At 36.1% G+C, this 25,241-nt stretch overlaps 2 protein-coding genes across 2 annotated transcripts; one reads left to right on the forward strand and one right to left on the reverse strand.

The window, feature by feature from the left end:
* The first annotated feature begins 1,367 nt into the window (after positions 1–1,367).
* LOC138310740 (nicotinamide N-methyltransferase-like) lies at positions 1,368–12,348 on the forward strand. Its single transcript, XM_069252079.1, has 4 exons — positions 1,368–1,428; positions 10,016–10,162; positions 10,873–11,074; positions 11,624–12,348. Exons 2-4 carry the CDS (start codon positions 10,027–10,029, stop codon positions 12,045–12,047), a joined length of 762 nt encoding a protein of 253 aa, XP_069108180.1. The 5' UTR covers positions 1,368–1,428; positions 10,016–10,026; the 3' UTR covers positions 12,048–12,348.
* A 2,758-nt stretch (positions 12,349–15,106) lies between these two features.
* LOC138310018 (mucin-2-like) lies at positions 15,107–23,836 on the reverse strand. The gene is made up of 10 exons (XM_069251169.1): positions 23,721–23,836; positions 21,391–23,047; positions 20,314–21,356; positions 19,910–20,025; positions 18,703–18,761; positions 17,953–18,143; positions 17,207–17,375; positions 16,552–16,743; positions 15,534–15,684; positions 15,107–15,237 (listed from the first exon to the last, which is right to left on the reverse strand). The coding sequence occupies exons 1-10, from the start codon at positions 23,815–23,817 to the stop codon at positions 15,232–15,234; spliced, it is 3,681 nt and encodes a 1,226-aa protein (XP_069107270.1). The 5' UTR covers positions 23,818–23,836; the 3' UTR covers positions 15,107–15,231.
* Between the last annotated feature and the right edge of the window lie 1,405 nt (positions 23,837–25,241).

Below are 25,241 nucleotides of genomic sequence, written 5' to 3' on the forward strand. Positions count from 1 at the left end.
GGGGAAAGCTAAGGTGCTATCGTTTGTTTGTTTGTTTGTTTAATTATTTTAACGTCCTATTAACAGACAGGGTCATGTAAGGACGGCCTCCCATGTATGCAGTGTGTGAAGTGAGAGGTGCGTGTTTAAGAAGACAATGATATATTCGTGTTGTGTCTTCTTGTATAGTGGAACTGTTGCCTTTTTTATAGTGCTATATCACTGAAGCGTGCCACCGAAGACACCAAGCAACACACCCCACCCTGTCACGTTATACTGACAAAGGGCGAACCAGTCGTCCTACTCCCTGTATGCTAAGCGCTAAGCAGGAGCAGAAACTACCACTATTATAGATTTTGGTGTGTCTCGGCCAGGGGACAGAACCCAGAACCTTCCTCACAGGGGCGAACGCTCAACTCAAAGCCAAAAGTGAGGCGGTGCCAAAGGAACAAAGTTAGTTGGGAAAAAGAAAAAAGATAAATCCTAAATTTAGTCGCCTTTTACAATCATTCTTCAGCAGCATGTTTGTTACAGACGATTCAGGGGAAACACCACAACTAAAACAACTAAACACGTCACCGAGGAAATGGCAAGGTTAACTATCGATAACAAAATGGTATTTAAACTGCTAACTAACCTCAAACCAGGAAAAATCACCAGGATTAGACGAGCTACATCCAAGATTTCTCAAAAATATTGCGGAGTCAATATCAGATCCTCTGACCACAATATTCAATCAATCACTACCAACAGGAACACGATCGGAAGATTGGAAGAATGCTCAAGTCTCTACAATATACATGTATAAGAAAGGGGACAAAAGTGATGCAAACCAGTTTTATTAACATCCACAGTTTGTAATGTACTAGAGCCCATTATAAGAGAACGTAACTGTTACATTTAACTTCATGAGTTTAAATAACTACTTCTCGGATAAGCAGTATGGTCTTATATCCGGGCGTTCCACATGTTTACAGCTACTAGAAGTAATGGATGAATGGACGGAAGCTATGGATAAAGGACACTTTATAGATTGCATTTATATGGATTATTAGAAAGTGTTTGATACAGTCCCTCAGAACAGATTAATCAACAAATTACATTCTTATAATTTTTTTTCCAATCAAATATTGTCTTAGATATCATCGTTCTTAACATATGCAACACAACTTTTGGAGGGAAGCTTATATAAAGATTAAAAAAATCACTAGTTTAAACCCGGGTCGGAAACCTTACACCCAATTAATCTAATTGAACCAAGCCATCCTGCACCACAATGCTGAATAACAACTACAGACAGAAGAAATGAATTATCTCCCCTTCTTGATGATATGGGACACTGTATGACGCAACTCTAGATCTGACTGGCGATAAAGCTAGCTATCAAAGTCTATTTTAGGAGCCTCTTCTATCACTTGGCACATTTGTAATCTGTACGGACACCAATATGTAAGTAGTTTCTTACTTTCATAAATAATTTCAAAATAAGTTTCGACTTACCACGTGAAAGTTGTGAAAACGTTCAAGTTTTAAGGTAATAGTTTTAGTTGCTAAGTTTGTTTCTTAAAAAGCGCAACTTTCTTTCCTTCTTTTGTTTGTTTGCTTGTTTCTTTCTTTCTTTCTTTCTACTAGGTTATTTTTTTCATCTTCGTTTTTATTGTCTTTCTTTCTTTCTTTCTTTCTTTCTTTCTTTCTTTCTTTCTTTCTTTCTTTCTTTCGTTGTTCTTGATTTATAGAATGGATATCGTTAAATAGCATCGTTTTTTATAAAACATTATAAATTACTGCAAACCACTTTATTTTTTGTCTAAACAATATTTAACACCTTTATTATTTTCAAAGTATTCGCACTCAAGGACTGTCTGACAATCGTGCATTCATATCCGTGTATTCGTTTGACAACTGTTAGCGAAACAAAGCTGTTTTCACATTATTTCGTTTCCTTCCAAATAGCACACCAATGATAACCCACTGTTTTTAAGTATAGTTTAATGTTGTTCTTGCTAAATAAACCCTGCTTTTAACTACTTTGTATGCAATTGCTATGTTAGCATAATTAAATATAGCATGTGTGTTTTTATCCTCTTGAACTGAGAATGGAATTTTATCTCAGTGTCTGAAGGCCATGGCCATTTCTACCTTGAGGTCATCCTTGAAGGGTTTGCCGAAGGCCATGGCCGTTTCCACCTTGAGGTCATCCGTGAAGGGTCTGCCACAAAAACAATTTGGTCAGATTTGTGATGTTTTTCGGCACTTTCAGATTGCTTTCTAAGTTTTGCAAACTGTCTTACATCAATGTAAAGCCCACTACGTTTCCAAATAAAATTAGAATATATATCGATTCGATTACCTAAGATTAGATAACAATAGTATATATATCGATTCGATTACCTAAGATTAGATAACAATAGTAAACGAATCAAAGATTTCTTGTGAAATCTATGTGAACGGTGAAGCAGCAGTGATAATCAACTAACATATAATTAGGACGACGGCGAAAAACATAAGCTATCAGGGTTATAAAAAATAACAGTACATTTGATTCATTTTATTTTAAGTTATGTGTGCTATAATTTTCCTACTCACCAATCAAGAAGAGTTTTTTAATATCTTATTCATCAATAAAAGTTGCCACCATTTTGAGAATTGCATACTTTTTACACAGACAAGTAGGAGCTCAATATGAATTTTAGCAATACTGTCATAAATCATGGTTACGTTTACAGTGCAGTGAAATGAATACATATGGTCAAATCATGAACCCATGTTGTTGTCTGCAATATCATTGCACATTTTCGCGGTGTTATTAGTATTATACAGATCCATATTATTACTGCGTTGGATAAGGGGTTTTGACAACATCCCATTAGAGGTCATGTCCAGGTGACCTTTGGAAATGGCAAATCAAATTGCTGCTGCCAGAATATTGAATTTGACTGAAAGGGGACGAAATTGTTTGAAAAACCTCCCAGAATTATTTTCGTCTACGAAGTGATCTGGCCCGAATAGTAAAACAAGGCTAATTGTATATATATTTTGGGACGAAATGGCGTTGTTGTAGCAATGTGTAGAAAATGCATTGGATCTGAAGTACACGTGGTACATAGGTCATCCTACCATGACCCCTGATCTGATGTTGTCAGATCCTCTATTGAACGGAGCGGTACTAAGGATCTGTATTTCAATCAGATTGACAGATATTTTTCATCTAAATAAACTCAATTTGAACTCAATATAAACATAATTAAAAAAATTCACCACTAAGCCCGTGCCCTGTCATTAGGACTGAAGATGCCTGCTGGATAGCAGGTGAAGGTTACCTATAAGTAAAATTTTTGTTGAGTGAACCTGTTTTAACTTCGATATATAGATAAAACAGTTCATATATCACATTATATGAGAGGTTCCTACTTACTTCAACTATTTTTAACTTTTGCTTTCATCATTCTGACCATTTGCCAGGAGTTCCACTATACAAAAAGACACAACACGAACATACCACAGTCTCCCAAAACACGCACGCACATCGCACTACACACATGCTACACACCGCATGCATGGGGGACCGTCCTTATATGATCTTGGCTATTAATAGGACGATAATCTATCAATCAATCAAACAAACAAATATTTTATATTATTTACGTCCTATAACACTGTACGGCCAGGGTCATTTAAGACCGGCTCTTTTGTGTTTCAGTGTGTGATTATTCGTATGTTTTGAGAGGCTGTTGTACATGAATATACCCGATAAACAATAGACTTCATTACACGCGGAAACAAGTTTAGTTAACAGTACGCTGTACATAGTGTTGTATGACTATATATATACAGATAAGTTATATATCTTTTCTTCAATCCTATACATTGTACATAGTTTCTTATCTTGTCTTTTATCATTCAACGTATTTCACATGATCTATTTCTCACGTGTCATCACGAGCTTGTCTCAGTTTCTGACTCTCGGACGGTGATCTCGTGTCCAAGGGCCACATAGAAGGCTACGACACATGACGTAGATAATGACATGTGAAATTACTCACCTGGACTTCACGCCAACTAATTATAGATAAATGAGGAAGCAAACCTCAATAATCATGATTTTTGTTAGGGATTATTCACAAAATTACATTTTACATTTCAGATTTCATGCTTTATATATCTTTAGTTTATTTGTATTCAATGCCCTTTCTTCATTTATCTATTCAAAATCATAAATATGAAATATCTGTTTTTGGTTTGATGAATTAAGTCGTGAAAAATATTCAAATGACTTCAGATGCCTTTTTTATGCCCTATGTATGTTTAGATGGAATCTTTCCTATATAAATCAATTTACAATTACTGATAACATTGCAAAAATGTGAAATGAAATTGTAGACCACGATTTGGCTTCATGGTCTGACCGAAGGTACTCACTTCGCTTATCTATAGATGTACATAATTATAACAAATTTTGACAGTATTGCTAAAATCACTTTCTGCTCTTATTTGTGTTTGTCAAATTAAAACCAATGCATTGAAAGTACTCTAATTTTCCAAATGTTAGTAATTTTTTATGATGAATAACATATTAACAGTTTATTTTGATACATGAGTATGAAAATGGTAAAGTTGTACTTGTTACGTGATTGGTAAAGTTGTACTTGTTACGTGGTTCGTAAAGTTGTACTTGTTACGTGGTTGGTAAAGTTGTACTTGTTACGTGGTTGGTAAAGTTGTAGTTGTTACGTGGTTGGTAAAGTTGTACTTGTTACGTGATTGGTAAAGTTGTACTTGTTACGTGGTTGGTAAAGTTGTACTTGTTACGTGGTTGGTAAAGTTGTACTTGTTACGTGGTTGGTAAAGTTGTACTTGTTACGTGATTGGTAAAGTTGTACTTGTTACGTGGTTGGTAAAGTTGTACTTGTTACGTGGTTGGTAAAGTTGTACTTGTTACGTGGTTGGTAAAGTTGTACTTGTTACGTGGTTGGTAAAGTTGTACTTGTTACGTGGTTGGTAAAGTTTTACTTGTTACGTGGTTGGTAAAGTTGTACTTGTTACGTGGTTGGTAAAGTTGTACTTGTTACGTGGTTGGTAAAGTTGTACTTGTTACGTGGTTAGTAAAGTTGTACTTGTTACGTGTTGGTAAAGTTGTACTTGTTACGTGGTTGGTAAAGTTGTACTTGTTACGTGGTTGGTAAAGTTGTACTTGTTACGTGGTTGGTAAAGTTGTACTTGTTACGTGGTTGGTAAAGTTGTACTTGTTACGTGGTTGGTAAAGTTGTACTTGTTACGTGGTTGGTAAAGTTGTACTTGTTACGTGGTTGGTAAAGTTGTACTTGTTACGTTGTTAGTAAAGTTGTACTTGTTACGTGGTTGGTAAAGTTGTACTTGTTACGTGGTTGGTAAAGTTGTACTTGTTACGTGGTTGGTAAAGTTGTACTTGTTACGTGGTTGGTAAAGTTGTACTTGTTACGTGGTTGGTAAAGTTGTACTTGTTACGTGGTTGGTAAAGTTGTACTTGTTACGTGGTTGGTAAAGTTGTACTTGTTACGTGGTTGGTAAAGTTGTACTTGTTACATGGTTGTAAAGTTGTACTTGTTACTGGTTGTAAAGTTGTACTTGTTACGTGTTGGTAAAGTTGTACTTGTTACGTGGTGTAAAGTTGTACTTGTTACGTGGTTGGTAAAGTTGTACTTGTTACGTGGTTGGTAAAGTTGTACTTGTTACGTGGTTGGTAAAGTTGTACTTGTTACGTGGTTGGTAAAGTTGTACTTGTGTTAACGTTGTTGTTAGGTAAAGTTGTACTTGTTACGTGGTTGGTAAAGTTGTACTTGTTACGTGGTTGGTAAAGTTGTACTTGTTACGTGGTTGGTAAAGTTGTACTTGTTACGTGGTTGGTAAAGTTGTACTTGTTACGTGGTTGGTAAAGTTGTACTTGTTACGTGGTTGGTAAAGTTGTACTTGTTACGTGGTTGGTAAAGTTGTACTTGTTACGTGGTTGGTAAAGTTGTACTTGTTACGTTGTTGGTAAAGTTGTACTTGTTACGTTGTTAGTAAAGTTGTACTTGTTACTTGTTACGTTGTTGGTAAAGTTGTACTTGTTACGTGGTTGGTAAAGTTGTACTTGTTACGTGGTTGGTAAAGTTGTACTTGTTACGTGGTTGGTAAAGTTGTACTTGTTACGTTGTTAGTAAAGTTGTACTTGTTACGTGGTTGGTAAAGTTGTACTTGTTACGTGGTTGGTAAAGTTGTACTTGTTACGTGGTTGTAAAGTTGTACTTGTTACGTGGTTGGTAAAGTTGTACTTGTTACGTGGTTGGTAAAGTTGTACTTGTTACGTGGTTGGTAAAGTTGTACTTGTTACGTGGTTGGTAAAGTTGTACTTGTTACGTGGTTGGTAAAGTTGTACTTGTTTACGTTGTTTGGTAAAGTTGTACTTGTTACGTGGTTGGTAAAGTTGTACTTGTTACGTGGTTGGTAAAGTTGTACTTGTTACGTGGTTGGTAAAGTTGTACTTGTTACGTTGTTAGTAAAGTTGTACTTGTTACGTGGTTGGTAAAGTTGTACTTGTTACGTGGTTGGTAAAGTTGTACTTGTTACGTGGTTGGTAAAGTTGTACTTGTTACGTGGTTGGTAAAGTTGTACTTGTTACGTGGTTGGTAAAGTTGTACTTGTTACGTGGTTGGTAAAGTTGTACTTGTTACGTGGTTGGTAAAGTTGTACTTGTTACGTGGTTGGTAAAGTTGTACTTGTTACGTGGTTGGTAAAGTTGTACTTGTTACGTGGTTGGTAAAGTTGTACTTGTTACGTGGTTGGTAAAGTTGTACTTGTTACGTGGTTGGTAAAGTTGTACTTGTTACGTGGTTGGTAAAGTTGTACTTGTTACGTGGTTGGTAAAGTTGTACTTGTTACGTGGTTGGTAAAGTTGTACTTGTTACGTGGTTGGTAAAGTTGTACTTGTTACGTGGTTGGTAAAGTTGTACTTGTTACGTGGTTGGTAAAGTTGTACTTGTTACGTGGTTGGTAAAGTTGTACTTGTTACGTGGTTGGTAAAGTTGTACTTGTTTACGTGGTTGGTAAAGTTGTACTTGTTACGTGGTTGGTAAAGTTGTACTTGTTACGTGGTTGGTAAAGTTGTACTTGTTACGTGGTTGGTAAAGTTGTACTTGTTACGTGGTTGGTAAAGTTGTACTTGTTACGTGGTTGGTAAAGTTGTACTTGTTACGTGGTTGGTAAAGTTGTACTTGTTACGTGGTTGGTAAAGTTGTACTTGTTACGTGGTTGGTAAAGTTGTACTTGTTACGTGGTTGGTAAAGTTGTACTTGTTACGTGGTTGGTAAAGTTGTACTTGTTACGTGGTTGGTAAAGTTGTACTTGTTACGTGGTTGGTAAAGTTGTACTTGTTACGTGGTTGGTAAAGTTGTACTTGTTACGTGGTTGGTAAAGTTGTACTTGTTACGTGGTTGGTAAAGTTGTACTTGTTACGTGGTTGGTAAAGTTGTACTTGTTACGTGGTTGGTAAAGTTGTACTTGTTACGTGGTTGGTAAAGTTGTACTTGTTACGTGGTTGGTAAAGTTGTACTTGTTACGTGGTTGGTAAAGTTGTACTTGTTACGTGGTTGGTAAAGTTGTACTTGTTACGTGGTTGGTAAAGTTGTACTTGTTACGTGGTTGGTAAAGTTGTACTTGTTACGTGGTTGGTAAAGTTGTACTTGTTACGTGGTTGGTAAAGTTGTACTTGTTACGTGGTTGGTAAAGTTGTACTTGTTACGTGGTTGGTAAAGTTGTACTTGTTACGTGGTTGGTAAAGTTGTACTTGTTACGTGGTTGGTAAAGTTGTACTTGTTACGTGGTTGGTAAAGTTGTACTTGTTACGTGGTTGGTAAAGTTGTACTTGTTACGTGGTTGGTAAAGTTGTACTTGTTACGTGGTTGGTAAAGTTGTACTTGTTACGTGGTTGGTAAAGTTGTACTTGTTACGTGGTTGGTAAAGTTGTACTTGTTACGTGGTTGGTAAAGTTGTACTTGTTACGTGGTTGGTAAAGTTGTACTTGTTACGTGGTTGTAAAGTTGTACTTGTTGGTTGGTAAAGTTGTGTACTTGTTACGTGGTTGGTAAAGTTGTACTTGTTACGTGGTTGGTAAAGTTGTACTTGTTACGTGGTTGGTAAAGTTGTACTTGTTACGTGGTTGGTAAAGTTGTACTTGTTACGTGGTTGGTAAAGTTGTACTTGTTACGTGGTTGGTAAAGTTGTAGTTGTTACGTGGTTGGTAAAGTTGTACTTGTTACGTGGTTGGTAAAGTTGTACTTGTTACGTGGTTGGTAAAGTTGTACTTGTTACGTGGTTGGTAAAGTTGTACTTGTTACGTGGTTGGTAAAGTTGTACTTGTTACGTGGTTGGTAAAGTTGTACTTGTTACGTGGTTGGTAAAGTTGTACTTGTTACGTGGTTGGTAAAGTTGTACTTGTTACGTGGTTGGTAAAGTTGTACTTGTTACGTGGTTGGTAAAGTTGTACTTGTTACGTGGTTGGTAAAGTTGTACTTGTTACGTGGTTGGTAAAGGTGTACTTGTTATGTGGTTGGTAAAGTTGTACTTGTTATGTGGTTGGTAAAGTTGTACTTTGTTTGTTTGTTTGATTAATAAACGTCCTATTAACAGTTATGGTCATGTAAGGACGGCCTCACATGTATGCGGTGTGTTGCGTGTATGTTTTGCGAGGTGCGTGTTTTGGGAGACTGCAGCATATTCAGGTTGTGTCTTCTTGTATAGTGGAACTGCTGCCATTTTTATAGTGCTATATCACTGGAGCATGCCGCCGAAGACACAAGCAACGCACCCCACCCGGTCACATTATACTGACAACGGGCGAACCAGTCGTCACATTCTCTGCTTGCTGAGCGCTAAGCAGGAGCAGAAACTACCACTTTTATAGACTTTGGTGTGTCTCGGCCAGGGGACAGAACCCAGAGCCTTCCTCACAGTGGCGAACGCTCAACTCAAGGCCAAAAGTGAGGCGGTGCCAAGGGAGGCATTAGGAAAGTCATAAGTCAGTTTGGAAGAAGAGAAAAGATAAGATCATAAATTTAGTCGCCTTTTACGATCATGCAATATGGGCAGCAAGTACAATTCTAACGCCATACCTGCAGGGCCAAAGTTGTACTTGTCACGTGGTTGGTACAGATGTACTTGTTACGTGGTTGGTACAGATGTACTTATTACATGGTTATTAAAGGTGTACCGTCTACGTGGTTTCCACAGTTGTAATTGTCACGTGACTGAAAAAATGTACTTAATGCGCGGTATATATCGGGTAGAGAGAGTTCTGTTCTTTCGTTTTACTTCTAATGACTGATGAAGTTGTATATGTTACGTGATACTTTGTATACCTCGCTTTTAGAGGTCAGTGATCGGTATATAATGGCACGTTATCTCCTTAAACCTCACGATTCTCAGACAGAGATAGATACAGATAAGACACTAATAACAAAATACTCGATATCAAAATATTGATAACTAGTTAATATTTTCGGAATGATATTTTGGCGATTTCGCGATACATGACTGAAATGCTCCACCGCTGACAAATAGTATTTTTTTCACTATTAAAAACTGGAACAAACGATTTAGTATTTCTCTTCAGTTACAAAAGTTACTGACTTTACACCATTACCACCATTGAAAAGTTTGAGCTTCTAATTTTACTTTAAGTTAAAAATATAAAAAATAATTAATTGCATCCCGAAAAAAACCTTGTCACTTTATCCTATATGGATTGAAATACTGATTGCGCATGCACCAAAAGCAAAATAAACTATTATGTATACATATATTTTTGTGTTAATTGGACATATACATTCACGATTAAACAACAATTATTGTTCAAATGATGAATATCATTGATGCTCTGTCGGCGGTGGAGCATCCTTAACTCAATATTTTTCATTTACTTCTGTAATACTTTCCTATGGAAATTTTAGCTTACGAAACTCCTTAAAGTTAAGACATGTTTGTGAAACTGGGCCCTGATTTAGTCATTGTTATCTTTCTGAAGCTGGATCAAAGATGGAGGATCGACCACAGACAGACGATTATGCCAAATTCGATCCAGAATGGTACCTGGACAATTACATAGGGACAGAGGAAGCTTCTATCAACATGAGACTAGATCTCAATGTCTTCCATCGATTCTTCAGCCAACGTAAGTTACTGGTACAGAATATCATAAAGATAACAGAATTAGCTAATTACAGACCTTAACATAAGGAATTCAGAGCAGAGCGACTATACCTGGATCCTCCAGGTGTTGTTTACAAAATAGATTTACGTAACAAGTCTTACATTTATAAATGTAGTACATTTTGGCATAACAATCGAAGACGTAAGGCATAAAATAAATTCGGACGTCATAAGAAGAATAAAATTACATCAAGATTTCCACCACAATCCACTGTGAAACGCCGAAAAAACATCGTATCGCGTTCTAGTGCAACCAGAATGACGTTTGTCCTACTTCTGGTGTGATTGACGATTTTAAGAAGCTTTAATCTGTATTAAGAAAGGTTGATAGGTCAAAGGGTCCGATATATAAAGTGCATATAATATTATTTCAAATCTGCAGGAAGGATGGATGGTTTTCACTTACTCTAACACTAAGATGTTGCTATTAATGTGTTTTGTTAATACGCGAGGAATGAAAATAGCAAATGTTAATCTGATAATGAAGTCTACGCTCCGACTATATGATAACAGTAAGCTTCTAAATAACTGTAAATATATATAGGACATTTTATTATTTAATGATAAATTGCATTCGTATAAAGGTGTGAGGTTGCCAAAGAAAATATTCGCTTAAGGATGGTTTGTAGTACACTCTCTTGCAAATACATGGCTTCTTTTCTGTATCGGCAGACCCGATCCGTGGCAAACGCTTGCTTGACGTTGGGACAGGTCCGTCTATTCACACTATACTCTCGGCTTGTAGTCACGTGGACGAAATTTACTTGTCGGACTACACTTCACAGAACCGTCAATACTTGGAGAAATGGCGAAATGGAAAGATAGATCATCCAAAAATGATGATAGAACATGTCAACAGTCTGGAAAATCGCACGTAAGTATTTACCAAGATACCGATCAAGATGTATTTAAAATGGTAAACAATTTATTAATGGGAATACATCTGTGATATATTTATACGTTGACAAGAAAAACCCCAGAGAGAAGGCTGATGCAGTGACATCGCTCCATTACAAACTGCTCACGGTTGTTAACGCAGCTTTGACATGACAATCCTCAATATTCCATAGGTTACTATTAATGCTGTAATATCCAGCCCTGACCTATGTTAAAGGACAATTAAAGGAGGTTCGGGGGATCTTACCAATCATAAGCAAGATTAAAGAGAACGACGTCCAACTTCACATATTGCACCGTTATTCTCTTCGCTCGATGTATCAAATGACCAAACTACCTGTCTCACCTGCTATCGCAAGAAACAAACAAACGAAATCAAAATTTTCTCGATAATTACAGTCTTTTAGAGACCATTAGCTTACAACACGTTCTTAGATTGCCTTAATCGCCCGCTGCGAATAGTACCAATTGTACAGTAGTTAATCCGCACCAATCACAATATTATATGACATATGTTCTTTTCAAGGGTCACCGCTGCTGAAAAGGAAAACGAAATACGAGAAAAGGTGAAAGGTATTTTACCGATAGATGTGACGTCAGAAACGCCTCTGGGGAGTGGTTATGATGGTGAGCAGTTTGACGTCATAGTAACAAGCTATTGTTTCGAGGCTGCTGTGAGTAATTCCGCTGGATTCAAAAAGGCAGTTGCGAATGTTTCTAGTGTTCTCAAGAAGGGAGGATTTTTCGTCATCGCGACCTGCTTGGAAGGAGGACTGTATCAGGTCGGAGAGTATAACTACCGTGCTGCAAATATTTCTGTGAACGATATAGATTCGGCCTTAGGGGATTTAGGTTACACAACCGTAACATCCGAGCTGATTCAGGGAACAGCGGTCGATGCACAACTTCAAGATTTCACGTCATATTATTTCATTGTTGGAAAGAAATGAAAATAAAAATGAAATTTAGGTTAATAATTAATAATGTTAGAATCATGAAATGCGTTAATTTAAAATCAAATTTATAGCTATTTGTGTGATTATCCTCTATGGTTTTAAAATAAGTATATTTTTTTTAATTCGCAACCCATTATGGAATTGTTCATTCAAAGTGCTTTAGTCTTTAGGTGTAATTCTCCACTATAATTTTAAAATAAATATAAAAATGTATGTAAATTCGCATTCCATTATAGAATGTTTTCTTTATAGTGCTTTAGTCTTTAGTTCAATAAATGGAATTAACCATTGAAACGTATTTTGTTCCTTTGTTCGAAATGTGATAAATGAATAAAATAAATCTATATCAAGTGCATCAGAATTGTACGTGTATAATCACAAGAGGAGACTCCGTTGGGGATACTGATGTACATATAAAAAAGAAAAACCTAGATTCTGAAATTGTATTGCTTGGAATGATATACTCCGAATTTGATGAAGGACTGTTGTACTACACAAAGATATACATTTGGGACTTGATAAGCATGATGGATGGAATGATATTGTTGTGTCGAAATAATGGGATTCTTGCAGAACTGAGTTTGTCATCATCATTGTCATCATCATATTGGTATATTGGTATGATATTATATCAATTCTACTACTACTCAACACGAAAGAGAGGAAGGAGATTGATAAAACATTTTATCCCCTCTAGGACAGGAATCTCAACCCATTCGAGTGATAACATTCTTATATTACCACGAAGCTTGCCGAGTGTTTTACAGCTTAAGAATTATAACCAGAATAATAACATTGAACTTGTCATCAAATCAAGGGTGGGAATAGATATTTTTTCTCTTAAGCTGTCTGTGATTAGTTACTGCCTGAATTGCCGTATTCGCATAGATACGCGACAGTTTCAGGCGACATGAGTGTATTGTCCTAGACCAGCCAGTATTACACGTGTAGATATGAGAGAAATAGATATCTTCCCCTCTCTCTGGAAGTGCTTGTATCTTTGTCCCGTCTGTCTTGATCTGTCCGGACTTGTTCCGCTTCATGTCCGACAGACAATTCTAGGTTTCAAATAATTAGCAATGACATGAAACACATTTTAAATACTATGCTTTATTGCATCATGTTAAATTATTTTAATTATAAAAAGATACCAGCTTTTAGTGTCTATATAAAATTGAAGCGAATTTATTTTGTTTTTATCTTACAATGCTCATTTCAGTGTAACATGGAATAAACGTGATTCCGCTTCAAATATCACAACATATACCTGTATATCTCCGAAAATATGATAAAATACAATGTAGTAGATAAAACCGTATTTACATAAAAACATATGAAATATATAATTAAAGCTTTTGTTTGTAATTGGCTAGACCCAAGAAAATGACCTTGTGTTGGATATATTTTCATCACAATCGTCTAAAACTTTTTTCATTTGTACACATTTGGATAAAACATAATCAATAAATAAAATAATTGATCCCAAAATAATCCCTGACTCACATGATTGTAAAATTGACGTCACTATGCAATTCTGTCATACTACCTTATATGGATATTTTCTCATGATAAAAAATATGTTATGTGTTAATCAAATTCGTATAAATGTGAGCATGAACACACCCTACCCTCCAAAACTTCTGTTAAATATGTTAAAATTTGCTGACAATTTATCTCGAACAAAAGTCTCAAATATCAATTAATGACTCAGAAAATATAAATAAATTGATAGATAATATATACTGATGCCGATATCAACAAGGTTTACATATTTCCATACTTTATGTATATTTGTAAATATTCATGTGTAATACGACTTTTGGAGGGCAGTGTATTTTTGAAGTACTACGCTCCCCCAGATTCGCACACTCGCTTCATTCAATCATTATATTTTCTATAATGTATGTACAAAACGCTAAATATTAATATAGAGAATACAAGGTTTATCATATCATGCGTATTGTGGCATTCAGAAAAGCAATGTGTAAATATGATATGATGTGTGTTTCTTTGGTTTCATATGTACATGTGTACAAAATCTACTTTTAAAATTTGTTATATACTTATGTTACACATGCTACCGCCCAAGTTAAAACGTATGCATTCCCCTTCCCTCTTAATCTGCTGTCTGTCCCAAAATATTTTCAGGCATATATCCGCAGGTTTGGGCTGCTGGCACTACTCGAAATATATCTTAACTGACACGATAAATAGAGAATATATGGTTAGTATCTTACAATACACGGTTCAATTTGGTGCGAGACTTAGGAAAGCCGAGATGACGAGGCTTTGCCCAGTCATCTCGGCTTTCCGTGTCGAGCACCAAAATAAAACTTGTATTGTAGGATACTAACCGTGTATTCTGTTTATCCTGCAACCATTATAGCATTCGAAACGAAAGCAAATTGACAGTTATTTACTTGGTTTCGCTCGAAGCGAGACGCATCTTTGATGCGGAGGTAAAGATTCATTCACTAAACCGAATGATAGTGTACTCCTTTTTACTGCCGTTGGAAATAAATAAACGCATTCGCAAACAGTTTTCGTAATTCTATTCAGTGTGTAATATCACGGAAACAAAATGAAAATACTCAAAAAACAATAAACACCCATTAAAGAATTATTTTACAATACATACCTTTGCCATGAGCCAAGAAACAGACGTCACCGCCATATGAGATTGATATCGTAAAAATGACGTCATTCCGGTGAATGAGACGTCACGTTTTAGCGGGGTTGATTGACGTTTTATTCACCGGAAGGTTCAAGTTCTGGGTCAAGTTAGAAAAAGTTCCGTCAGATATGGAACAAATTCACGTGATCGTATTGACGGATAAAGCATTTCGTATTGACGGATAAAGCACAAGTTTATCCGGCAATAGTTATCAGTCAGTATGTGGACCAGTTGCAGGATATAAACGTAAAAGTTAGATGATATCCCCTCATTAAAAAAAAAAACATAAACCATAAGCTGATTTATTTGTGCAAATTCATTCCTTCACACAAAATTATGACATGATGATTCTTTCATTTTATGTAATAATAAAAAAAATCAATGGTAATACTAAATAGCATAAGCCATGATTCATTGGTAGGTATTATAGCTTTAGAAAGAGTTTACATTGTCTTTAAAATACTTTAATCAATATCATTTACTTAATAATCCAATTTATCGGTTTTAAATCTGAAATGATAAAAGAACACTATTAAGCAATGTACATGTATTTATCAAATGGGACAAGAGAAGTATACATTGTTCTAAATCATTAAATTAAAATTCTTAAAATTTCTTTTCTTCATACAACACACGCAACTTATGTATCATGAAAGAACGTCACTTTGAGGGTAAACCCATACATTTAAGGGACTTCATAATGAGAGGCATTTATACCGAGTATGCGACATGGCTAATAAAGAAATCTAAAATTGTCATATACATAACATCTAAAATTATAACTTGGTGTATTTTTGACATATTACCCTTTCATTGCTAGTTGGAAATCCATACGATGGTCCAGGTATTTCTTCTCTTACGAAGGACGTTTCATAGGCCTGGTTGTCTGAGCCCGAGAAACTACTCTCAATATTGAGATCCCTGATAGGGGGATATAGGTAGGAATCCCGAATTTCTCTGTAATGAATTGCATTGCTACATTACACAATGTATATTGGTAAATATGGATTAATCCTCTTGATTTGACTCTTTACTAGTGGAAAGTAGAAAGTAAAATATTTTAAAGTATATTTTAAGCATATCCTGTTGTATATTAATAATTAAAAAATAATATGATATATATAACTTATTATCATTCCGTTTCATAGATTACCAAACGGTTGCGAAATAGAATAGTTTTTTGTGCATGTAGTAAATTTTACCCAAAGAAAGCAATATAGCTATGCTGTGACGAAATGTTAATCTTTTCAGTTTATGTAACAACATGTTGTAAATGTAAAGACATGAAATACAATGCACGGGGTCAGCACGTGACCTTAATGGGATAATATCAGATCCTTTAGGGAGAGCTATGATACTAAGGATCTGTCTATTACTAAAATCACAGTGAGTGTCGACCTTTTAACAATTTTACTGAAAACAAAAGAAAACAGTAACGCCATGCCTGAACGCAATACTGTATATGTGTAATTGCTAATATTCGTGGGGTTATCCAAAGCGAAGTTTATACAAGTCATTGCTTTATTGTATAGCCTGTCATAGGAATGACGTTGTCAAAGCTTCAAAGATAATTAAGGATTAACCTATTACTTTGCTTAGTTTATGAGATGATAAACCCAATGGAGGTAAATTGCGTAAATCGGGTCACGTTCTGCACTCAAGTTATTGGGAAATAAACATATCCGCCCCAACATAGTTTATCGATACAGAAACAGTGGCAATCGTAAATATTTCACGAAAATAAAACCCAGCGAATAATTACAACACAGTAAATCTATTAATTTTAAACCCGCGAAGTTTAATAACTACACAGTAAGTACTTACTGGAACTCGTACTCGCCCTTCTCCCTGGGTCTCCGTTTGACACACAGACAGCACACACAGATGAGGGCGATGAGGAGGACACCGCCACCAGCACATGCTATCAGTATGATGTATTTAGATTCCATCTTCAGACGCTCGTCAGAATTCTCACAGTGGTCGCCATAATACACGAAATCGTCACTGGTTTTACATCTACAGGAGAGAATAATGATACGTTTTTTTATTTGGAACTTTTCAATTAAACAATGCTTTGTGGACCGCAAGCGTGTTAGTGTTTTTTGATATACCACAGTCTCTCAATTCATACAGACACTCACACTCTTAACACATTGCATATTGAGAGGCCGTTCTTTAATGACATTAGCTGTTTTAATAAAAACTTTTTTTCATTTCAAAACTCTTCATGAAAACGGAAGTTATTCAAGAATCTCACCGTTTTCAGCTTACGTTACGAAACCATCACTTCTTTTACAGATATAGCTATATTAGCGCATACGAAGTTATTTTACATCAATAACAGTTCTTGAAATATCTCATCAAAAAGTCAACCCTTGAAACCCTCATCAAAACATTCATCCTTGCAAAATCTGTAAGTCTGTAATTGAAAAACGTGATGATAATGGAGTTGCCAATAAATTGAAAAAAAATTACACACCTGCAGCCGACTTTGTTCTGCTCATTAACGTAACACTCCCCGCCATTTTGACAAGGATTAGCGACCATGCACTTATGAACACAAGATGTTAATCCTCCGAAGTGATGGCAGTCATATCCCACAACACATATACCGACAGCCAAACACGGTGATAGGAGACTCACTCGCGCTGCAAACATATAAGCAATGTACAGTAAAAGTATGGCGTTATCAAATATCCTTTTCATGTACATTGTATCGTAAAAATGGTAAAATACATAAAACACATTATTTTTTCAAAGTGAATTATCCTGTCAAGTTAAACTGAGTGAATTTACGATCCTAATTTTGGTCATATTCTTGCTGCAAATTGTACTGAATATTTGCTCATTGTGCAAGTACATTGTATCGTAAAAATGGTAATATACATAATACAAAATAACAAAAAATAATATGTTGGCATAAATGACTAGCTCAGTCCTCAATGCCATTTTCATGGTAAATATCAAATTGCTACTCAACCGTCAATGCTTACCGTAATTAAATATACTTTTCATAGCATTACAAAATTAGAAACTTCAGCGCAATTAATTTCAAGTGCAAGTTTTCATTATTTAAAAAGTGATGGCGAATTGGCAAACTCATTGAAAACATTAAATCAACGACATGCAATTATTGTGGTAACGTAATATTATAGCTCGGTTTTGGTCCACACTTGAAAAGCGCGAAAATGATAATGACTCTAAATAGTGTATTTTTTACAGTACCTTGTGCAATCTCAGCAGGTCTGTTTTTCCTGACGTATCCCGGTGACACGGCTCCTATGTTGTTGGCAATTTGCCAGGAGTCTAGCTGGTTTTGGGCAGACTGTAAGTTTGCTAGAGTTTTGTCCCATGTCTTATCACGTTGTGACGTCGCGTCTAAGTTCACAGCGTACGTACACACTACACTACCATGTCTGTGAATTATGATAAATAAAATATTCCGTCTTTGCATATTACAGAGTTACTTCCCTTGCGGTAGATATCCATTGTGACCTTATGATTTGTGACGTCACCATTTATTCTACCGGCAATAGCGGATAACCACGTAATATGCAGATACGTGTACATAATAAAAATGAAACAAAATCACAATATTCATGTCAGGTTAATGGTCAATCACGATTTTATGAAATAATTTAGATCTGTATGTACAGTAAAGTTTAGTTATCTCGAAGTAATTAAAAAAAATCAAAAATCATATTTTGATATAAATACTTCGAATTACAGAGTCTTCGAGTTAACCAATTTAAACGGCTAATCATCTAATATCTTGTAATTTTTTGTGTACGGACATGTTTAAATAATTCCACGTAGCATGAAGAAGTATAATTCATGCATAAATAAATATACATATAAGACAACATTTTTGAATCATCAAAGATAAATATGACACATACTTCAAGGGATTTGATTTCCCTGTTTTGTGTTTACTAATTGACATTTCTAGCCTAGGTTGCTAAACCATCTTTTTACCTGTAGTGAACTATAGTTATTTTTCGGAATCCAGGAACGTCTTTATATATCGTCTCCAACTATAACAATAAATACAATGTATGTAACAAATTTGTATCTAATAATATGAACAAAGGAGGAGTATCACTTTTGTCCATTTAACGCCCACCCAGTGATAAAAAATTGTTTGGCATGAAGATACCTTAAGGTCAGCTGCATATTTTTTGAACTTGTTTTTAGTTTTCTTAACCGATCTTCACAAACTAATGAATGCAAAAACTGCAAAAAAATACTATTTTTATTCTAATATTTAATGAATTAGGACTTAAACAAAGAAAATGTGAATTTTCACCCTTTGACCTTTGACCTCTGATTAGCATACAATATGTAGCTGTGAGGTATCTTCCTGCAAAATATTTTGCTTATCACTTATTGGCCGTAAAATGGCCTAAAGAGATACATGATTCAATATATTTTAACACTTTAAATGTCCATAATGAAATTAGAAGCATGTTTTTTTTATATTTTATTTTGTGAAAAGTTTCTTTTGATGCATTAGTTACACTGATTTAAACTACAGATTGATGATAAGTGTCAGGTAGAAAAAGAATGAAGAAAACAAGAATTACATCATGTTATATCTTCATGATTCTGTTAAAATCTGGTAAGGTAATACAATCACCAATTAGCTGTTTTATCATTATTTGTTACTGCGAGTAATTTTAGATACATGTCGTGAAGCGTAAATCGCTCTCTCTCCGGAATGCTCATTCCAGTTATCTTAATAATTAATCCCGAATCCTTATACAAATATGTATGATAAGGCTATTCAAATCTGAATCTTTGATGAACTAAGAAATGTTTTAGGGTCCGACCTACAATTGCATTGAATGTATAAGATTAATTTTGTTTATATTTCAAAACATTTTTTACGGTTGAAAAGTATGGTTTGTGTAAAGATATTGTTACACAATAGTGAAAAATGATGGCTAGTACGATGTGTAGCTTTCACCTTCATCAGACATAAAAGGAGGTGGAAGTGACAGAGTACACATCGTACATGTTTACTTTTGTCATCGACACATCGTACTTGTCATCGACAATACAACATGACTTATTTCGTGAAAAAATCATTTGTTGTTAATTTCTGATAAATATGGTTCCATTAAAAAATCATTCATACACCACAATTTTTTATATCATTGACTAAGGATAATGCATGTCTTACCAGGTCGATGACCTTCCTAGATAAATCTTTATATAAATCAGACGTCTGCTGTAGATATCGATCGTCCCAATTGATATCAAACGATATCGTAAACGGTAGAATGAAAACGGCAGTTTCTGAAGAAACAAACAATGATTTATCTATCTGCATGAGTAAAAGCCATACACGAATAGTAATTTTAGTACATTGTATGTGATTGAAATCAAAGGATATGTCTTGTAGTATTAATTGTATTTGCAAATTTATTATATGCCATAAAAAAGCGAAAAAAGAAAAAGAACAAAAATCCCTAGAAGCTACACTTGTAGAGACTCTGACCTGATTTTATATTGATTTGAAAATTGTCGTTAAACTTTGTTTAACCAAATCTCCTTTGAACAACTGGATTTCTGATGATAACTTACCCCACAACGGAACCTTCTTACTGTATGGAGAGGCCGCTGTTGTTACAGGCTTCTTGTCCGGTGTGGTAGGAAACAACGGAGTTCTACCCCAGGACCGGCACACCTTTACACAGTCTATTGTAGTGGTAGTTGGTGTGGTCGTTGTTGGTGTTGTTGTGGTTGTTGTCGTCGGTGTTGTTGTGGTTGTGGGAGTTGTAGTGGTGGTTGTTGTTGGAGTTGTACTTGTGGTAGTAGGAGTTGTAATAGTAGTAGTTGTTGGAGTTGTGGTGGTGGTAGGTGGAGTTGTAGTTGATGTCGTCGGAGTTGTAGTGGTGGTAGTTGGAGTTGTAGTTGTTGTCGTCGGAGTTGTGGTGGTGGTTGTCGGAGTTCTTGTACTAGTTGAAGTTGTAGTGGTGGTTGTTGGAGTTGTTGTGGTTGTTGGAGTTGTAGTGGTTGTTGTTGTTGTAGTGGTGGTTGTTGGAGTTGTAGTAGTGGTTGTTGGAGTTGGAGTTGTTGAAGGTATTGTGATGGGAGCTGTAGTTGTCGGGGTTGTGGTTGTGGTTGTTGGAGTTGTAGAAGTGGAAGTTGTTGTTGGAGTTGTTGTGGTGGTTGTCGAAGTGGTAGTTGTGGTTGTTGGAGTTGTATTGGTGGTTGTCGGAGGGGTAGTAGTAGTTGTAGGAGTGGTAGTTGTGGTTGTTGGAATTGTTGTGGTGGGAGTTGTAGTTGTCGAGGTTGTGGTTGTGGTTGTTGGAGTCGTAATAGTGGTAGTTGTTGTTGGAGGTGTTGTGGTGGTTGTCGGAGTGGTAGTTGTGGTTATTGGAGTTGTATTGGTGGTTGTTGGTTTTGTTGTTGTGGTTGTTGGAGTGGTAGTTGTGGTTGTTGGAGTGGTAGTTGTAGTTGTCGGAATCGTAGTTGTAGTTGTCGGAGTGGTAGTTGTGGTTTTTGGAGTTGTAGTTGTGGTTGTTGGAATGGTAGTTGTGGTTGTCGGAGTGGTAGTTGTAGTTGTTGGAGTGGTGGTTGTGGTTGTTGGAGTGGTAGTTGTGGTTGTTGGAGTGGTAGTTGTGGTTGTTGGAGTGTAGTTGTGTTGTGTTTGTTGTGTGTTTTGGAGTGGTAGTTGTAGTTGTCGGAGTGTAGTTGTGGTTGTTGGAGTTGTTGTTGTGGTTGTCGGAGTTGTAGTTGTGTTGTTGGAGTTGTGGTTGTTGGAGTGGTTGTTGTGGTTGTCGGAGTGTAGTTGTGTGTTGGAGTGTGTTGTAGTTGTCGGAGTGTGTGTTGTGTTGTGTAGTTGTGTAGTTGTGAATCGTAGTTGTAGTTGTCGGAGTGGTAGTTGTGGTTTTTGGAGTGGTAGTTGTGGTTGTTGGAATGGTTGTTGTGGTTGTCGGAGTGGTAGTTGTAGTTGTTGGAGTGGTGGTTGTAGTTGTCGGAGTAGTGGTTGTGGTTGTTGGAGTGGTAGTTGTGGTTGTCGGAGTTGTAGTTGTTGTTGCTGTAGTGGTAGTTGTGGTTGTTGGAGTGGTAGTTGTTGGAGTGGTAGTTGTGGTTGTCGGGGTAGTAGTTGTGGTCGTTGGAGTTGTTGTTGTTGTGGTTGTCGGAGTGGTAGTTGTAATTGTCGGAGTAGTGGTTGTGGTTGTTGGAGTTGTTGTCGTGGTTGTCGGAGTTGTAGTCTTTGTAGTTGTCGTGGTTGTTGTCGGAGTTGTAGTAGTGGTTGTCGGAGTTGTAGTTGTAGTCGGAGTTGTAGTGGTTGTTGGAGTTGTAGTTGTCGTTGTGGTTGTCGGAGTTGTAGTAGTTGCAGTTGTGGTCGTTGTTGTTCTTTGAGTGGTCGTGGTTGTTGTCGAAGTCATAGTAGTGGTTGTTGTCGGAGTTGTAGTTGTTGTCGGAGTTGTAGTGGTTGTTGTCGGAGTTGTAGTGGTTGTTGTCGGAGTTGTAGTGGTTGTTGTCGGAGTTGTAGTCGGAGTCGTGGTAGTTGTTGTCGGAGTTGTAGTCGGAGTCGTGGTGGTTGTTGTCGGAGTTGTAGTCGGAGTCGTAGTGGTTGTTGTCGGAGTTGTAGTCGGAGTCGTGGTGGTTGTTGTCGGAGTTGTAGTAGTTGTCGGAGTCGTGGTAGTTGTTGTCGGAGTTGTAGTCGGAGTCGTGGTGGTTGTTGTCGGAGTTGTAGTCGGAGTTGTCGTCGGAGTCGTGGTGGTTGTTGTCGGAGTTGTAGTGGTTGTCGGAGTCGTGGTAGTTGTTGTCGGAGTTGTAGTAGTTGTTGTCGGAGTTGTAGTAGTGGTTGTCGAAGTTGTGGTTGTTGTTGGAGTTGTAGTGGTTGTTGTTGGAGTTGTAGTGGTTGTTGTAGGAGTTGTAGTGGTTGTTGTCGGAGTTGTAGTGGTTGTTGTCGGAGTTGTAGTAGTGGTTGTCGGAGTTGTTGTGGATGTTGACGTTTTGGTTGTCGAAGTTTTTGTAGTTGTTTGAGTTGTAGTTGAGCTTTTCAGTGCTGCAGTGGTTGACGTTTGTCTTGCTGATGGTTTAGTTGTAGTGGATATCGTAGTGGAGGTTGATATTTTAGTTGTAGTTGTCGGCTTTGGCGTAGTTGTGGTGGTTGTAGGTAACGTAGTTTTTGTCGTTGTAGGTGTTGGAGTTGTAGTTGTGGTGGTCGGAGTGGTGGTTGTAGTTGTTGGAGTGGTTGTTGTGGTTGTCGGGGTAGTAGTTGTGGTGGTTGGTGTAGTTGTGGTAGTTGTCGTTGTAGTTGTCGTTGTTGTTGGACAGACATGGTAACATTTATCATACTCTGAAACCAAATACGAAAGCATGTCATAACGACTGAGTAACATAGCAATGGGATTTATTTGGTTATTTTTTATTATGTTTAATTAATAATTAATCAAATCATTTCTGAAAATGTCTTGAGGTTAAAGAAAAGGTAACGCCATTCATGCTAAAAAGACAAAACAAAACAAGGAGCCGCAAAGCGTGGCATTACCCCCCCCGCGAACCGCAGTTAGTATAAAAACCCTAATAATAAGGTCGAAGTAACACTTATGCAAGCATAACTTTGAAGTATTTGAATATTGTAAAACTGAAAAAATAAGAGCTGGCAACAAAAAGAAACATTAACCTGATATATACAGAAAAGTTCATGCGTTGAACCGTTTGGGATTTATAGACCGGAAACAAAAAGAAACAGAAATTTGGTACTTTTAACTAAGTTTCCATGATAACGGAAACAATACGAAATATGGAAGGTCTGCAATAGCAAAAGGCACAACCAGAACACTTGTCTGATGTATACAGAAAGTTTCAAGGAGCTGAGTTGAACGGTTGTGGAGTTATAACCCGGATAAAAATCTCGGATGAACGGACGGACGGAGCCAAAATAATATCCCCCGGAAACGGGTTTCGAGGGAATAATTATGAAAATTATAAACAAAAATTGAATTTCTAGAATACTTGGTGAAACTTACCTTGTTGCTTGTACAATGACAGAGAGAAAGAATGACCTTGCGTTATAAGCGTCAAGGTCATAACGGCCATTACGACCATCCATCGCTTGGTAACCATAGCGACTGCCTTGTCTGAAACATGATCATGGATAAATATGTGTATTTTTGCTTTGACAACTGTGTATCTGATATTTTTATTTATCTGTATTTTGTGTGTTGTTCAGCCAACCGTGTGATGTACTTAGCATATCATGTATATATATCTAATGTTACAAAGAATACATAGTAAGTTATAATCGATATGTAGTTTTATTGTAGCGTTTCATCATTTTTTGTTCTTAATTTTTTATTTTCGAACATTTTATACAGTATATATAAATGGACACTAACACACAAACACTTGCATATGCACTCATTCACAATACTTAAGAACATCAAATTGTACGTTATGAGACATCCATAAAAACATATATTAACCATTAATAGCAAACCATAACGCACATATATGCATGCTCTCACTCTCTCTCTCTCTCTCTCACACCACATGCATACACAACCTCACATACATACATACAGACATACAGACAGACAGACATACTAAAGAAGAAAGAAGAAGAAGAAGAGGGAGGTACCGTTACACATACACTATATTATAGTTTTAAATATATTATATTAAGTAAAAAAAAATAATGAAAATTTGTTCTGAAGAATCTTTGTGCTGATCAGCTATATGAACCCTAGCAAAAGATAAAAAGAAAATTAAAGTAAGTTAGTTGTAGTAAAAGACTAAGTGAAAGACTAGGGTAAAGGTATATACTTAAAGGTCCAATAAAGGTTTCCATTTCCTCCAGCCTATTTCAAATTGCCTTTTAACATGGTCACTTTGACTAAAAAACATATATTTTTGAACTAAAAAATTATCCTTAATTATATTAATAAGAGCATTGATATTTAAAGAGTTGCTAAGACATCTGGTTTTATAAATGTAATGTTTCATAATTATCAAAATTTCATTGTCAACAGAACTACAATTTTGTAAAACTATTCCAAAAAGAAATGAATCTTTATTATATGCAAAGGGAATAAACAATAAATCTAATAAAGTTTCAAAATTTTGAAGCAGAGTTTGCACCTCTTTGCATTCCCATAGGCAATGTATAATTGTCTCCCTTTCTGTATTACATAAAGTACACATAGGACTAGGATTTATTCCTATCTTATGAAGGAAGGTATTAGTAACTAATATATGATGAATAATTCTGACTTGAAACCATATCAATTTGGAATTTTTTGTTACCTTAAATGGAAGAGTATATATTTTTTAACCACATTTCTGTATCAAAATTAAAGCTCAAATTCCATTTTCTAGTACCTGTTGGAGTTGTTGATGGAGTTATGATAAACCTATAGAAGTCTTTCACACCCTTTTTGCTTTTAAAGAAAATTTCTAATAATTGTGGTATAAAAGGGTATGAAAGTTTCTCTGGTTTTATTTCGAGATTTCTTAAATAGCGATTTATTGACAATATTAGTCCATGGTAT

The sequence above is a fragment of the Argopecten irradians genome, chromosome 16, assembly GCF_041381155.1.
Source record: "Argopecten irradians isolate NY chromosome 16, Ai_NY, whole genome shotgun sequence".
Classification (NCBI taxonomy): domain Eukaryota; kingdom Metazoa; phylum Mollusca; class Bivalvia; order Pectinida; family Pectinidae; genus Argopecten; species Argopecten irradians.